We start from the raw sequence: 17,160 nt of genomic DNA, 5'->3' as shown, positions 1-17,160 counted from the left end.
AACTTTTACAACCCACTATTTGTTATATTTCTTAAACTCGTGCTATAGTAAGAGTACCTCCTATTGTGGGACGGGAGAGTAATTAAAAGTTTTAATTTTAATTTATTTTAATAGCATGTACATTTTAAACTATGAGTACATTTGTGCAATAGGATTAGGTTTATTGAAAATGATGGATCATCATTATAAAATCAGCGTAATCATTATTAATTAAATTAAGTCAATTACTATAATAACAAATTTTCTATTAGTGATATATTTATTTTAGAGTTTCCATGTACGTGTGTATAAATGATTAAAAAAAACTTCGATTATTTTTTTAAAATTACGAGTAATTTTGTGTAATAGAACTACTTTAACTGAAAATAATTCATTATAATATTATAAAGTGCGTAGCCATTATTAATTAAATTAAGTCAACTACCATTAATATATGAATATTTTATTAGTGATATAGTTCATGGAGAAAATGCACTAGTATAGACATATCAGCCATATGGTATGTCTATACTAGTGCATATTTTCTCCATAAAGCGGTCATATTTTTGGAAGTTGAAAACTTTTTAAAAAAAAAATTTCTGATTTTTTTTGAATTTGAATGATTTTATTTAAAAAAATAACTATTATAACGATAAAAACGATGCCCACTTGTGGGGGATTAGTGAGCGTCACATCCAGCCCACAACGCGTCACGTGGGCTGGGCGCGTGTGCTCTTGCTGCTGAGCGGCGCTCTTAGCTAAGAGCGTGCTCGTGCCACTGATATGACCATTTTTGGAATATTTCAACCGGGACTCCTAAAGTGGGACACCGAAAAATGATAAACTGAGACTCCTAAAGTGGGACGGAGGGAGTATAAAGGTAAAAACGACGCCCGCTTGCGGGGGATGAGTGAGCGTCACATCCAGCCTACAACATGTCACGTGGGTTGAGCGCGTGTGCTCTTGCCTCTGAGCGGCGCTCTTAGCTAAGAGCGTGTTTGTGCCACTGATACGAGCACAACAGTGAGCTCGTCACGTGTCATGCCGACGGCAAGAGTTTAACTTTTTCAGGTACCGTTGTGTATGCTCTTATCTACATTTGAAATTAAATTTAAATTCATTAGTTAATTTTTGGAATAACAATAAAATTCTATAAAGTTGAATTGCTATATTTACAACGTGTTTGAACACGAAAGTTACATTGACGGTATTCATAACGCGTTTAAGCATGCGCAGAAGCACGAAAATGGCACATGATTGGGCATATACAGTGGTGTCCATAATGCATCCGCAAAGTATAACCGTTTTGATGCATTTGGCAATTGAAGAAACTCACGAGGTTACCAAAGGGAGCTCCTATACCTTAAAAAATTAAAGAAGACGACCTTTGGGCTTATCATAAGGTCAACATCCAATCAGTATCAGTCACACTATAGATTAACTAACACGAATCGAACACCAACAAAAACATCATCAAAAACACTCACCAAGAATTGAAATTGGAGGCGGGTGGCTCCCGACGTTCCATTCTTTTTATCTCCAAATCCACAATTTCCCATTTCCACACATTCACCACACTCCACAAACACCAACCATCATCCTCCCCTATCTCCATTCTCCTCTCCCAGACACACACTCAACTCCACACACAATCCCCACTCACTAATTGCGTGTGTGTGTGTGATTCTGAGTAGTTGATGAGAGATGTCTCTGCACTCTGCCGGCCAAGTAGTGCAGTCGGTGAAGCTCTTCAGCATCACCGACAATTGTAGAAAAGACTTGGTCTTTGTCGATTTCGTGGGCTTGTGCGGTGCCAAGAAAAATGTGGGTCGTCGGAGAGCGGGCGTTGGAGTAAATACTCGCAGCTCTCAAAGGAATAATCTTCGCGGCTTGGCGGGGAAAACTTGGGGTTCATCCATTAAGTCGGTTCTTGATCTCGAACGCGTTAAACCCGACTCACAGAAACGCTCTTCTGATCCCAAGCCGAAGGTCTGAGGCGCTGACTTTCTTGTTTGATTTATTGCAAAGATTGGATTTTGATTGCATGATTATTCAGCTGCCACCCTTCAAATTTATCAAATATGTCCCCTGCTGCAAGCTTTTATGGACTTGTATGCTTCTTTTATGTATTTATGGTGTGAACTGTTTGACTCACTTTTTGTGCTTTTGTGGTCCTGTGGATATACTCTGAGATTGGTCTTTTTGGTTCACTATACATGAGTAACTGGGATTCTCTAACGTTGACTGCCTCAGTGATTCAGCTCATTCTTGAGTTCTATTTGCCATTCTACGGTGGTTCACACATAGGGATGTGTTTGGACATCATATCAGGATATGTACTTGTCTTCATATTGGATGCGTTTTCAATCAACATAAATGATACAAGCTTCCACAATGAATTGGTGGCAGAATGATTTAGATCATTTTCTTAGGTCCATGGCTGAAGAGATTGTTGTCATTTGGTTTTTTGCTAGTTATTACTTATAAGACCAATCACGTATTGCAGTTGAGGAGTGTTAACAGTACCTCAGAAGAGGCTATCCTACAGCTTGGGGCGTGGTCCTGTGTGCTGGCATTGCAATTAAGTAGTCTTTAAGTTAAGCTTTAGGTTCTGTAGATTGTTTTCGCAATGACTGATTCTGCGTCAGGGCTCATTATTTGTGTGTTTTAGACTTTAGAGTTTAGAGATGAACTATTCTCAAGGATTGCGGTGTCAGAAAGTTTTGATCTAAAGAAGTAAGTAGTATAAAATATAAACTTGTGAAACCAAGGAAAAGTTCATTTGAAAGGGTCTAGAATTGGTTTAGAAATTCACAGTAGAGGGTAAATAAGTCAATTGTTTCAGCATTCATTTTGTCCTTGTTAAGGTGCTTATATAGCTATATGTAATTGGTCTCCCGTCTCTGAAGTAACCTTTTCTCTCAGTTTTTCTCCTTTTCTTAACCTGTATGAATGCTTCATAAGCAGTTGATCTGTGTGAATATATCAAAGTATGACCAAATGAGTGATCCTCTATCTTTCTATGCATGTGTGGTATTGATTACCACTTACCATCACCTAATTCATCTATTTTTTTTTCGTCGGAAGTTTCATAACCAGCTTCTGTGCGCTTTCTGATCTAGGGAGTTTTTCTAGAGTGTGGAGTATGTAATTGTGTTGCTTTACTCCTATATCGTTTGGAAGCATGTGTTAGTAAATGATGTCAAAAGAAATAAAATAATAATTTAAGTGAGGCTCGGCTATCAAACAGTAAAAGTTTCATCATTTCATATTAATCATGAAATGTCCAATAAAAAGTTTAGTGATGCAGGAAACCTCTCCGGACCTGTAATTATAATCCTTCCTAATGTGTTTCAAGTGCTTTTAATACTGTCTTTTCATCTGTTTAATGTTTTCTATGCAATTTATACATCTCAGGTTGCAAACTTGGAAGATATATTGGCTGAAAAGGGGGAATGTGGAGTTGGGTTTATTGCCAATTTGGACAACAAATCATCATATGGAATTGTCAAGGACGCTCTAACAGCTCTTGGGTGCATGGAACATCGTGGAGGGTGTGGAGCAGATAATGATTCAGGGGATGGTTCAGGTATTATGACCTCAATTCCCTGGGACCTTCTCAACAATTGGGCCAACGAACAAGGGATTGCTTCCTTTGATCAGTTGCACACTGGTGTTGGGATGTTGTTTCTTCCGAAGGATGAAGACCTCATGAAACAGGCCAAAACAGGTTAGTCAAGTGGCAGGGTATACATGATTTCAAGTCTATTGATGCATCTTCGACAAGTATTAGTTTCCTGACAATCTAAAATGTTCATATCAAAATCATAAAGGTATGATAATGCAGGAAGGAACTAATAAAGTTGGGAGTAGTTGTTTATAGAATAAAATTAAGCTCCTAGTATTCTACTTTTTTTTTCAATTAAAAGGGTTTTTTGTTAATATTTAGTTATCTTCTGGTACATTATCTGTCTTAATGATTAGCTTAATCTGGATTTAGATTGCACATGTTCCGGCCCCATCATAAGAACTTTAATCCGCAAAGTTAAATATTAAAACATGTGGCTGGTGAGGTTAGTAAATTTTCTTTTAAAGTCCGCAATAAGATACTAATGTATGATTATGAGCCACCTGACACATTCAAGTTGCTTGTCCAATAGTTCTTGAATATTTGGTATCTATTTGAGATGTACTAATATATGGTGTCCTCGATCTCGAGATTTATATCCTAAAGTAGGCTCTGACTATTCAACTGTAATCCTTATGATTTTATTTTCTTTTTAAAAAACTCTTTAATTGCTTTATGCATTCTCTTGACATGTTATCTGCTTATGCAGCAATCTTGAAAATATTTGAACAAGAGGGTCTTGAAGTGCTTGGCTGGAGGCCAGTACCTGTAGATGTGTCTGTGGTTGGTTACTATGCAAGAGAAGCTATGCCAAACATACAGCAAGTCTTTGTTCAAATTCCGAAGGAAGAAAATATAGATGACATTGAAAGAGAACTTTTTATCTGTCGGAAGTTGATCGAAAGATTAGCCAGCTCTGAAACATGGGGAAATGAGCTGTACTTTTGCTCCTTATCGAATCAAACTATAGTTTACAAGGGAATGCTGCGATCTGAGGTTCTTGGTCGCTTTTACTATGATCTACAGAACGACCTATACAAAACTCCTTTTGCTATATATCATCGTAGGTACAGTACAAATACTAGTCCTAGATGGCCTCTAGCTCAACCAATGAGGTTCCTTGGTCATAATGGAGAGATCAACACAATACAGGTTATGTATTCAGTTGATGTTGTTTTCTTAGCCATGGTTACCTGGTAGTTCAGCATACTAAAGCTAAAATAATCTTGCAGGGTAATTTGAACTGGATGCAGTCTCGGGAGACTTCACTTAAATCACCAGTTTGGCGCGGTCGTGAAAGTGAACTCCGTCCTTTTGGAAACTCAAAAGCATCAGACTCTGCAAACCTTGACAGTGCGGCAGAAGTATAGCCACCTGCTTATAATGCTCTATGTGCTTTGGATGGAATGACTTGTGAAATTATCAATAAGAAAATAATGGAAGGAAAGAGTCTATTGGAGACAGTTTCATTTCATTAGAAGATGCAGCATGTCATTGTGAAGTGTTAACTGATTGATTATCTTAAGAAATGGTCAATGTTGTTGTTGGTTTTAAATGAGGGCATGAGATTTTTTCCTTCTGATCTATATTGATGCACTGGCATTGATTTGTCGCTGAAATCAGAAATTCTCTTCCAGCATCCACCAATAATATCTAGAACAATGCTCTTTGCATACTTTTGGCACTGGAAACAAGTGTTTTTTGCTTGTGCCTTTTCATTTTTCATACTTTAATGTTTCTACTCTGCGTTTTGTATAGTTGTTGATAAGAAGTGGACGCGCTCCTGAGGAAGCCCTGATGCTCCTCGTTCCTGAAGCATACAAAAACCATCCAACTCTGTCGATCAAATATCCTGAGGTATCATGTTTCTTTGACAAATTTATATGCGCTGTTCAGTTCTGATACCAGTAATTTCCCCCACAATAGTTTTTTTTCCATTGCTGATAAAAACCCATCCCTCTAATAATCGAATAACTGAATTAATAGTCTTCAAAATGGTACTCACCTAACCAACATTAATGCTATTTCAAGCTCTGCAGTGTGCCTGTTGTGACTTCAACATGTAAGTACTGGTAGATTTAACTTGTTATTGTTTGCTCCAGGCTATTGATTTTTATGATTACTACAAGGGTCAAATGGAGGCTTGGGATGGACCTGCTTTACTCTTATTCAGGTGAACTTTCCCAAAAAGTAGGTTTTGTTGTTTTGACATTTATGGATGAGTTTTTGTGTTAAAATTGTAATTCAGTATTCTAAAATAGTAAAATGGATCTTCTGATTCCATCATATCCATACCGTATTGTCCATTCCACATTTCTGAAAATATCAACTTTTTGTTGGACCTTTGTTTTACGTATAAAGTGACTGCACTACGGATTTGCTATATATTTTCCATCATGTGGTTTTAAATACAGATCTAAATACTGATTTAGTAATATGTGGCTTTTCTTTGAGCGACTGGTTGAGTATCTGTTGTGATGCTTTAATTTCTCTATCTTTTATCTGGATGTATTCCAGTGACGGGAAAACAGTCGGAGCTTGTCTTGACCGAAATGGACTTCGCCCTGCTAGATATTGGCGGACGGTAGACAATGTTGTCTATGTGGCATCTGAGGTTTGCTTGCTCTTCATTCTTTTTACTGGGTTGTTTGAGGACATACGCATAATTGGATGGGGAACTCCATTCATGTTGTTGAGACCGTGGAAACATTTGATAGGCATTTGTGGTAGTTTGATTAATGAAACACACTGCTGAATATTTCCTTAGGTGAATCGCTTCTTACTTAGTTGTGCTGGCAGAGATTAATTTAATGCTGCTTTTAGAGTTTAAGTAAATAATATGAATAACATAAATTCTTAGAACTTAAAAGTGGAGAGGTTGGCTGTGAGCTAATACTGTCTGCTGTATTCTCTCCCCTCAAGAAAGGCATTCGGATCACTATATCACCCTGCATTTCACTATAAAGTTCAAATGCCTGGTGGAAATACTACTACTAGCTATATGAGTTAAGATATCTTTCCCAGCCCGACAGTATGTGTGGATTTTTATTATAAAATTCTCCCTATACAAAAGAAGGTCTGTCATTTTCAAATTTGCTATAAATTGAGAAAACAATGTATAAAAAGCCCAGTTTGACTTTCTTAGCCGATCAGTTGCTACAGCTCTCTCGTTTATTTCGAACTAAGTGGTGGTCAATGAGGCATGAACTAGTTTTCTTCAAAAAAAGTATACTCATGTAGATCTTATTGGTAAATAGAAAAATAGTGAGACTTATAATTTCTTTAACCAATACATCTTGAATTTTAAAATTGATACTGCTTTTAAACTGTCAAAGGTTCTGCATTTTCTGATTTATATTAAATTTAGTACTTACCTTAACAATCACAAGGACCCAAATTGATTACAGTTTCTTCCCAATTTTCAAGGTGGGTGTTTTACCAACGGATGACTCGAAAGTAGTAATGAAAGGACGTTTGGGCCCTGGAATGATGATTTCTGTCGACCTAACTAGTGGACAGGTACGTAGTATGTGATCTTAGTATGGATGAAACTGTTACCCTACTAAAATCAGATTCGTAGATGCCACAAGTAAACAAAATTATGTCTCTTTGCTAATATACCTGCATACAATTTCTTGTGCATAGGTATTTGAAAATACTGAGGTTAAAAAGCGAATTGCACTAGCTAATCCCTATGGGAAATGGGTGAAGGAAAATCTCCGTCCTTTGAAGGCTGAACACTTTTTGTCTACGACTGTCTTGGACAATGAAACAATTTTAAGGCGCCAACAGTAAGTTACTGGCGACTTATCCTTTCTTTTATGTTTTATAAGCCTGAAACCACATGTCAGACAGTGTTGTTTGTTTTGGAACTAATTGGAAAGGTAGTCTGGAGAGGAGAGATTATAGTTCATTGCTTAGCCCATTCTTCCTCACGTATCCTTCTTCACTGACTGAAGTGGAGTAATTATTTTGACAAGTTAAAGATATTTCTTCAAAAGTATGACATTCTTCGGATAGAAGTTACTTAGAGGTGGATTATAGAAACTATGCTGACTGCCCTATCTGTTGTACCAGGGCATACGGATATTCTAGTGAAGACGTCCAGATGGTGATTGAATCAATGGCCTCCCAAGGGAAGGAGCCTACTTTCTGCATGGGGGATGATATCCCTTTGGCAGCGTTATCCACAAGGCCTCACATGTTGTTCGATTATTTCAAGCAACGATTTGCTCAGGTCTGTAAGTTTTATTATTATTAGCACTTAACTAATAATCCCTCTGTCCCAATAAATATGAAACATTTGCTTTTCGGCACATGATTTTATGTAGTGTTGTTTTGTGAGTTAAGCGTAGAGAGAATTAAGTAAGAGAGGGAAAAAGTAGAGATGATGCTGATTCTATTTTAGGAAACGTTTCTGTTAAACTCTCTAAAATTCTGTCCCACATCGACTTGGTGAAGATCCAATCTAATCTATATAAGTGTGGATAACCCTCCCCCTTATAAGGCCTTTTAAGGGGTTAGTGGCCCATTTCTAATATGGTATCAGAGCGGGCCCAAGTCGATGATGGTTATCTCTTTGTCTCTTATCTACCTCACGAGTGGAAGACCGATGTCCTTTCCGGCCCACATCGATGATGGTTCTCTTATCTCTTGCATTGCCTACCCACGTGATGGAAGACCGATGTCCTTTCCGTCTTGCATTGCCTACCCACGTGATGGAAGACTGATGTCCTTTCCGTCCCACATCGACTTGGTGAAGATCCAATCTAATCTATATAAGTGTGGATAACCCTCCCCCTTATAAGGCCTTTTAAGGGGTTAGTGGCCCATTTCTAATAGTTTCATTTTTAGTGGGACAATCCAAAAAGGAAAACGTTACATTTTTAATGGGACAGAGAGAGTATAATATTTTTTATCTAGACGTGATAATGTATGATGTAGCATGAAATATAAATCTGAGTAAGTACTCCTACATGATATGGTAATGGCGCTGTCTGTTCCAATACTTCAATATGTTCTTATATGGTGGCCTTTTTGTATTGTACTGTTATTTTTGTATTGCGGATATTATTCAGACTTCAAACATGAATTACCTTCTAAACCTTTTCTTACAGTATTGTAAAGCTGATTCAATTCACAAAATGTTTTCATATTGATGAACCAGGTTACCAATCCTGCTATAGATCCTCTCAGAGAAGGACTAGTCATGTCTCTTGAAGTCAACCTTGGGAAGCGAGGCAACATACTAGAAGTTGGCCCAGAAAACGTTTCTCAGGTACTTAAACATTTCTTTGATTTTCATGATGACTGGGAAAGGAATTACCACACAATTCTTCCGTGCATTACTTTACTCACAGTAGTACATTCTGCCTTTTTCAATTAGGTCTTGTTGTCAAACCCTGTACTTAATGAAGGGGAGCTGGAGTCTTTACTGAAAGATCCACTCTTGAAAGCCCAAGTTTTACCCACATATTTTGACATAAGGAGAGGAGTCGAAGGTTCGCTAGAGAAAACACTGAACAAGCTCTGTGAAGCTGCTGATGAAGCTGTTAGAAATGGTTCCCAGCTCCTTGTTCTCTCTGACAGGTTTGATGAGCTGGTAAGATTTTTGTTCATGTGCATTACATTCGTCATTTTTGTCGTCGTCATTATTATTATTATTATTATTATTATTATTGTTATTATTATTATTGTTATTATTATTATTATTATTATTATTACTATTATTATTATTTTTTAATTTCTTGTGCACATAATGGCTTTGCCTTTCTGCTAGTATATCATTTTTGTGATTGAGTATTCATCCAAACAACTGATTGCTTCCATCAGGACGCAACTAGGCCAGCCATCCCGATACTTCTAGCCGTTGGTGCTGTTCACCAGCATCTGATTCAGAATGGATTGCGAATGCAAGCTTCCATTGTTGCTGATACAGCTCAGTGCTTCAGTACTCATCAATTTGCCTGTCTAATTGGATATGGCGCGAGGTATATCTTATTTTCTAATTTATTTATGCATTTATGTGCATGGACTGTTTGATATACGTGATGTAAGTTTTAACATTTCATTTGATCAGATACACATGATATGGTGAAATATTTATTTATCGACTATAGATTAAACATATTCTTGATTTTGACATTATTATGAAATTGATAATTCCAGCTTTAAAAATGATTCCAACAAATTAACTAAAATGTTTCAACTAATTAGGCTCATGACATATGCGGGGCAAAAGACAGCGACCTCTGAGGCATTAAATTGTCAACAGAGATATTCTGGTTCCTTCACATGTCTCCTTATGTAAAGGAAGCATATGAGGATTTACTCACTTTCAACCTTCTAAATCAATCAATCCTACAATCCTATCTCAAATTGGATTTAGTATATTATGAAAAGTGAAAACTAAAATGCTAGTTGCTGCTTCTGATTGACCCTAATGTGCTGCATTAAATATTTTGATTAGTTCTCATATACCAATTTGATGGCTTTTACTAGTGCTATCTGCCCATACCTGGCACTGGAGACATGTCGTCAGTGGCGGTTGAGCACTAAAACTGTTAACCTGATGCGCACTGGAAAAATGCCTACTGTTACAATTGAACAGGCTCAGAAGAACTTTTGCAAGGTTTATATCCTACTATTTATGCATCTCTTCTGCATATAGTTGGATTACAATTGTCTGTACTAAACTTGAATGCTTATAATATATACTTGGTTGGGTATGGTAAGCAATAAGTGTTTCTTATTTCTATTTCAGGCGGTTAGATCTGGCCTTCTGAAGATTCTCTCAAAAATGGGCATCTCATTGCTCTCCAGGTATTTAAACTCTTAGTTAAAGTATTCTTCGGTGTGGCTATGGAATTTTTTTTTTCTCATTCTACTTTTACTTGTCTGTAGTTACTGTGGCGCACAAATATTTGAAGTTTATGGACTGGGCCAAGAAATAATTGACATTGCTTTTACTGGGAGTGTGTCGAAAATTGGTGGATTAACACTAGATGAGGTAATAAACTAGTTCGAAGATGCATTTGAGTTTTTGTTGCTTTTCTTTTATTGATAAGTGAACTACAAACTTTTTTTTGCAGTTAGCACGAGAGACATTGTCATTCTGGGTTAAGGCTTTCTCCCAAGACACTGCTAAAAGACTTGAGAATTTTGGGTTCATACAGTTTAGGCCCGGAGGTACTTTTTAAAGTTCCATATTGATCATCAGAACCCTCAAATTACTCAATATTTTTACGGTTGCATCCATAAGTGCTAAATCCTCATATTCCTACATAATAGGAGAATATCATGGAAATAATCCAGAGATGTCAAAGCTTCTTCACAAAGCCGTACGACAAAAAAGTGAAACTGCATATTCAATTTATCAGCAGCATTTGGCCACCCGACCAGTGAATGTGAGTCACTTTTTGTCTGGTTCCTTCTTTGTTTACCTTTTTCATCTATTTTCTAATCTTGGTATTCGAGAGTGCCCTTTCTGTTTCGGTGGGGCTTGCTCGTGAGTTATTTCAAATTACTATTCATTGGAAAATCTGATATGTGTGAAGTTGATACCTTCACATTTAGAATTCACCATCATTGACCGAATTTATGCTTACTGATGGCAGGTTCTCAGGGATCTCTTTGAACTTAAAAGTGATCGGTCTCCAATTCCACTTGGAAAGGTTGAGTCCGCTACCTCTATTGTTCAGAGGTTTTGTACTGGTGGCATGTCACTTGGTGCAATATCCAGAGAAACTCATGAGGCGATTGCCATTGCAATGAACAGATTAGGCGGAAAATCTAATTCTGGAGAAGGGGGAGAGGTAATTAACCTTATCATTGTGTAATCTTATATGTTGTGGTCAGAGCATCCAGAATTGAGCTTCATGATTGGTTGTGGGAGAAAATATTTGGTTCACATAGAGGTATACAGACTTCTAATAATGTTTGGTGATAGGGAAGGCACCCAATGAAATGATTTCTGGAAAATATAGGTCATATTTTACTCACGGTAATTCACACAATATTTTATTTAACACTTTGTGACACAAGGGTTGACGTTCATCTAGGATCCAATTCGGTGGACTCCGCTTACAGATGTCGTTGATGGGTACTCTCCAACATTACCTCACCTTAAAGGTCTTCAAAATGGTGATACTGCTACTAGTGCCATAAAGCAGGTCTGAATACCCTGAGTGTTGTTTTTTATTTTCATTTTTTTCTGTTATTGAAATGCTCATCTAAATGCATACAATATATACTTTTGCTGCACTAACAAAACTAATGTGATGTTTCAGGTCGCTTCAGGGCGTTTTGGAGTCACCCCAACTTTCTTGGCTAATGCTGACCAACTAGAAATCAAAATCGCGCAAGGTGCAAAACCAGGAGAAGGTGGCCAACTGCCAGGGAAGAAAGTCAGTGCTTATATTGCAAGATTAAGGAACTCGAAGCCAGGTGTACCACTCATATCTCCACCTCCTCATCACGACATTTACTCTATTGAGGATCTTGCCCAATTGATTTATGACCTTCACCAGGTGAGCTGATCAATACATTGTTATGCTTGTGTAATTGCTTTAATCTGGGACAATCAGATGGTAAGAATATTTAATTAACAGGTCAACCCCAGAGCTAAAGTATCGGTAAAACTAGTTGCAGAAGCTGGCATTGGTACAGTGGCTTCTGGAGTTGCCAAGGGTAATGCTGACATTATACAGGTAAAGCATCATTTACTTGGGTCAACATCATTGTTTTTTAATGTTGAAATTCTTAGATAGTTAGTTAATTCTTCTTTCGTTACTGTTTGTAGATATCAGGACATGATGGAGGAACTGGGGCTAGCCCAGTAAGCTCTATTAAGCATGCTGGTGGTCCTTGGGAACTTGGGCTTACAGAAACACATCAGGTATTTTTTCTTATTTCTTTCGGGATATGAATCTCTTATTGTGTACGTTCTTTCTATGAAATTCGTTTACTTACAATGTTCCTTGTCCTAATCCGTGGTGCGTCCGGTGGTCTGGTTTGTCCGGTTAATATAGACACTCATTTCAAATGGGCTTAGAGAAAGGGTCATTCTCAGAGTCGATGGTGGGTTCAAGAGTGGATTTGATGTTCTCATGGCTGCAATAATGGGTGCCGATGAGTACGGATTTGGTTCTATTGCCATGATTGCTACTGGTTGTGTCATGGCTCGTATATGCCACACTAATAACTGTCCCGTTGGTGTAGCCAGTCAGGTAAAGATTCATTAATAATGCTATCCTTTTCATTTGAATTTCTTCTTCACAGCATTTGGCTGGGTTCAACAATCTCTCCAACTGATTTTCTGCAGAGGGAAGAGCTAAGAGCTCGTTTTCCCGGTGTACCTGCTGACCTCGTCAACTATTTCTTATATGTCGCGGAAGAGTTGAGAGGTGTGCTGGCCCAACTTGGCTATGAGAAACTCGACGACATAATTGGTCACACCGAGCTACTTAGACCTCGAGATATTTCATTAGTGAAGACCCAACATCTAGACCTTAGTTATATTCTCTCTGTAAGTATACAAGAAGATATTGTTCTGATGCATTGCCCATAATATAAAATGTGGGTTATTGTAAATAATTAACACATTTGCATCTCAGAATGTCGGATTGCCAAAATTAAGCAGCACTCAAATAAGGAACCAGGAAGTGCATAGTAACGGGCCTGTTCTGGATGATACGTTGCTTGCAGACGAAGAGGTAATACTTTGTAATTGAGACAAACACTTTCTTGGCACTCCTTCCCTACCTACTATTTTGTATATATGCTCTTCAAATCTTCAGATTTACAAGTTTATTTTATAAAACTGATAACATTCTCTGCTAGAGTTAATTGCCTGGTGTGCATGCAACTATACCATTCTGCTGTCTTATTATCTTCTTGTTTCTTCTGATACAGATAGCCAAGGCTATTGAGAATGAAACAGTCGCGAATAAGACTGTACAAATATACAACGTGGACAGGGCAGTTTGTGGACGTGTTGCTGGTGTGATCGCAAAGAAATATGGAGACACCGGGTTTGCTGGTCAAGTGAACATAACGTAAGAAAGATCACTTTTTTTTAAAATTATAATGTGCTATCAACTGTCACTCTCCAATAGGTTGGGGGTTCGAGTCATTCGGGGGTAATGGGGAACCATTACTGAGAAGAAGAAAAAAAAAATGTTGCTATTCGTCCAGACAGTTATCCATTTGGGACTTATGATGTTTCTCTTTATCTTTTTCTCAGGTTTGTAGGGAGTGCAGGTCAGTCGTTTGGTTGCTTTTTGACACCCGGCATGAACATCCGGTTAATTGGAGAAGCTAATGACTATGTTGGAAAGGTATGTGGATCGGTAGTCTTAGCTCTAAATGCTTCATACTTGCCGGCCATTGTTTTTTATAATCACTCTTTCATGGTAGTATCAGCTTAACATGCTGTGTATGTTAAGGGTATGGCTGGAGGCGAACTCGTAGTTGTGCCTGTCGAAAATCCCGGATTCACCCCTGAGGACGCCACTATAGTTGGAAACACCTGCTTATACGGAGCAACTGGCGGCCAAGTCTTTGTTAATGGGAAAGGTGGCGAGCGTTTTGCTGTCCGGAACTCACTAGCTGAAGCAGTCGTGGAAGGAACCGGAGATCACTGCCTCGAGTATATGACTGGGGGTTGCGTCGTCATCCTAGGAAAGTGAGTATCGGGTTACGTCCCACATTATGTCTGAAATGAGCCTACAACTGTCAATAGTAGTATTTACCTTCATTGTCTTGCTCTCACCAGGGTTGGAAGAAACGTAGCTGCAGGCATGACCGGAGGTTTGGCCTACATTCTTGACGAAGACGACACCCTTATCCCCAAGGTTGGTACGGTTCAACATTTGTACCCGTTGGTAGTCTTAAATCCCCTTACTAAAATGACGTGACCATGTCAACAGGTGAACAAGGAAATCGTCAAGATCCAGAGAGTTGTTGCTCCAGTCGGACAGATGCAACTCAAGAGCCTCATCGAAGCCCATGTCGTAAGTAGATGATTTATTGTGTTATAAAATCTTGCAAATCTTGCAACACTAATCTGGCTAGTCTATGGTTTCTATTCAAAGTGGTAAAATGGGCTCATTTTTATTGCGTAGGAAAAAACTGGTAGCAGCAAAGGGTCTCAAATTCTGAAAGAATGGGACAAATATTTGCCACTGTTTTGGCAACTGGTTCCTCCAAGTGAAGAAGACACTCCAGAAGCATGTGCAGAATACGATCAGACGACTGCGGGTGTCACTCTGCAGTCAGCATAGGATCGGCCAACCTTCACAATGCGATGGCTTATGATTGAACAAAGCAACCAACCCATCCTCACCTAGGATACAAGCAGTTTGTTTGTACAGTGTTTCTGTAGAAATTTGAGATTCATATAGATTCTGTTTCTAGAATGTTTTTAAGGATCAAACAGATTACAGAATTTGGAAATCAGATTTGAAATCCCCATCAATTCGGGAGATAAAAACAGGATGCTTATGCTTGATGATTGGCACTTGTACAAATCTATGTTGGGAGCAATAAACTTCTGTATATGTATGTACTATATCAATATAACTGCACATGCAAGTGAAAATTACTCCATAATTTATCTTTTTGTTGCTTTGATCCTATGGTTTGATTCTGATAATTAATGTCAGTATTTTATGAGGTGTCAGTCACTATCACATATAAATAAGCTTAAATTCTTAGCATTTTAATATGTTACTAGAAGTATCTTAATTTAATCCCATACTATCAAAATTCTAATATTAACTTACTTTACCAAACAACAACAAACAGTCCAATCTTGATTTAGTTATAGATAAATTTTATCTTAGCTTGTCCCATACTATTCCTATTATTTAACTATCAAACAACACTAAAAAGAAATTAAGAAAAACTATCAAACCAAATTCTACCGCTTGGTGAAAATTAGGAATGTCAATGCAGTCCGCAATCCATGGACTGACCCGAATAGTCCGTTAAATTTGTAGAGTTAGGGTTGGAAATTTCTAGCCTGATAAAATTGCAACCCGATTAGCCCGCACTTGATTAACCTGCAACCCGTTAGGTTCAAACCTAAAAACCGGATAAAACTTCTATTATTCTATTTGTTTGACTCCTAATTCGACACTTCATTGATTATTTTTATAATATACTCCCTCCGTCCCGGCTAAGATGACACATTGCTTAGCCGGCACGGGATTTTAGGAGTTATTGGTTAAAGTGTTTAATTGGAGAGAGAGAAGGTGAGTGTAAGTATTAAAGTAGAGAGATAAAGAAAGATGAATATTTTAATAGGAGTGAGAAAAAGTGGTTGAGTGTATTAATTGAAGAGAGAAAGTTACCAAAAAAAGAAATGTGTCATCTTAGTTGGGACAAACTAAAAAAGAAAACGTGTCATCTTGAGCGGGACGGAGGGAGTAATAGATAACTAAAAAAATAACTTTCAATTTTATATAAAATATATAAATTAGATATTAATTTTTTTTAATATAATAATAGATAAATAATTAGAAACTTAAAATTCACTACAAAAATATATAATTCTAAAACATGGTTTAAAATTTCTCGAAATATGTTTATGTTCCATTTTGCATAAATCTCAAAGTACCAATAATGTTTGAGTATCTCAAATTTATCGTAATTAAATGTTTTACATTTTATAAATATAATTAATTTTTATCATTATTTATTGAATTGATCGCATGTTAATTTTACGGGTATCAATCCGATTAACCCGCTGGGCCAGTTCGAAATCCGAGCTTTTAGGGTTAGAGTTGAGCTTTTAAAACCCGAAAAAATACAATCCGATTAGCCCGCAACTCAAATAGGGTTGACTCGAAACCCGCTGGATCGACCCGATTGATATCCCTGGACTAAAAATAATGAAATCTCAAATTAGAAATAGAATCTCATGAGACCTTACATCTTTTCTTGAAAATGAATTTAGTGTTAAGGGATTTTATTTCGAATATAACTTGAAAGAGAAGCAATTTTTTTATCGTGATTTCCAACCTAAGTATGTGTGACCGTACAGTTGCTAATGCATCCGTACAGGTGGGGTCTATGCAAATCCACTTGACCACCTACCAATCAAATTTATTAAAAAATGGATAATAATATTCCAAATCAGAGCGCCGCCGTTAAACCACCTGCCGGCGCCGGCGAAGTCCAAGTACTGTGAATCTATAGCCCACAGACAACCTCTGTTTTTTTTTTATTTCATTTAATTATATTTTGAAATCCATATTGAGTATGGCCACCACGTGCGTGTTGGCACAATTAGTAATTATGACTTGTGTTACAACTCATTTTTTTTAAAAATTTTCTCATGTGGTTTAAGGTTGTTACGTACATCGAACCGAAAATTGAATTTGGAGTATTTTATAAGTTCTTATCATCATCAAAGCAAAATTAATATAAAATGGGGTTATGTTTTTTAGAGAGTTTCGATTTCAAAAAGTGGACGAGGTTTCTATATTAAACAACATATGTCTTGTTTTTATGCTAGTTGTATTGATTCTCTACAATGTGATCTGTCTAAT

At 37.4% G+C, this 17,160-nt stretch overlaps 1 protein-coding gene across 1 annotated transcript; it reads left to right on the top strand.

Annotated features, from left to right (window-relative positions):
• The first annotated feature begins 1,461 nt into the window (after positions 1–1,461).
• On the top strand, positions 1,462–15,238 carry LOC125196665 (ferredoxin-dependent glutamate synthase, chloroplastic-like). The gene is made up of 32 exons (XM_048095270.2): positions 1,462–1,968; positions 3,397–3,709; positions 4,317–4,759; positions 4,840–4,971; positions 5,366–5,464; positions 5,710–5,780; positions 6,125–6,221; positions 7,034–7,126; positions 7,253–7,398; positions 7,685–7,844; positions 8,775–8,885; positions 8,994–9,209; positions 9,440–9,597; positions 10,109–10,238; positions 10,371–10,429; positions 10,511–10,616; positions 10,699–10,795; positions 10,898–11,013; positions 11,224–11,421; positions 11,668–11,778; positions 11,896–12,135; positions 12,217–12,315; positions 12,408–12,503; positions 12,637–12,834; positions 12,930–13,133; positions 13,222–13,320; positions 13,520–13,662; positions 13,851–13,944; positions 14,053–14,291; positions 14,382–14,460; positions 14,536–14,619; positions 14,731–15,238. The coding sequence occupies exons 1-32, from the start codon at positions 1,684–1,686 to the stop codon at positions 14,887–14,889; spliced, it is 4,875 nt and encodes a 1,624-aa protein (XP_047951227.2). The 5' UTR covers positions 1,462–1,683; the 3' UTR covers positions 14,890–15,238.
• Positions 15,239–17,160: the final 1,922 nt, after the last annotated feature.

Source organism: Salvia hispanica, chromosome 4 (assembly GCF_029641045.1).
Source record: "Salvia hispanica isolate PSC_SH4W2 chromosome 4, Shi_PSC_v1, whole genome shotgun sequence".
In the NCBI taxonomy this organism is placed as follows: Eukaryota; Viridiplantae; Streptophyta; class Magnoliopsida; order Lamiales; family Lamiaceae; genus Salvia; species Salvia hispanica.
The sequence above is the reverse complement of the archived record's forward strand: the minus strand, read 5'-3'. Positions and strand labels throughout refer to the sequence as shown.

What these genes read in the sequence shown, in the direction of transcription:
- LOC125196665 (XM_048095270.2), top strand. Translation starts at nt 1,684, where the DNA reads ATGTCTCTGCACTCTGCCGGCCAAGTAGTGCAGTCGGTGAAGCTCTTC. An exon ending in GAGAGATCAACACAATACAG is followed by an intron (nt 4,760 to 4,839) that starts GTTATGTATTCA and finishes ATAATCTTGCAG; the next exon opens with GGTAATTTGAACTGGATGCA. An exon ending in GTAATGCTGACATTATACAG is followed by an intron (nt 12,316 to 12,407) that starts GTAAAGCATCAT and finishes TACTGTTTGTAG; the next exon opens with ATATCAGGACATGATGGAGG.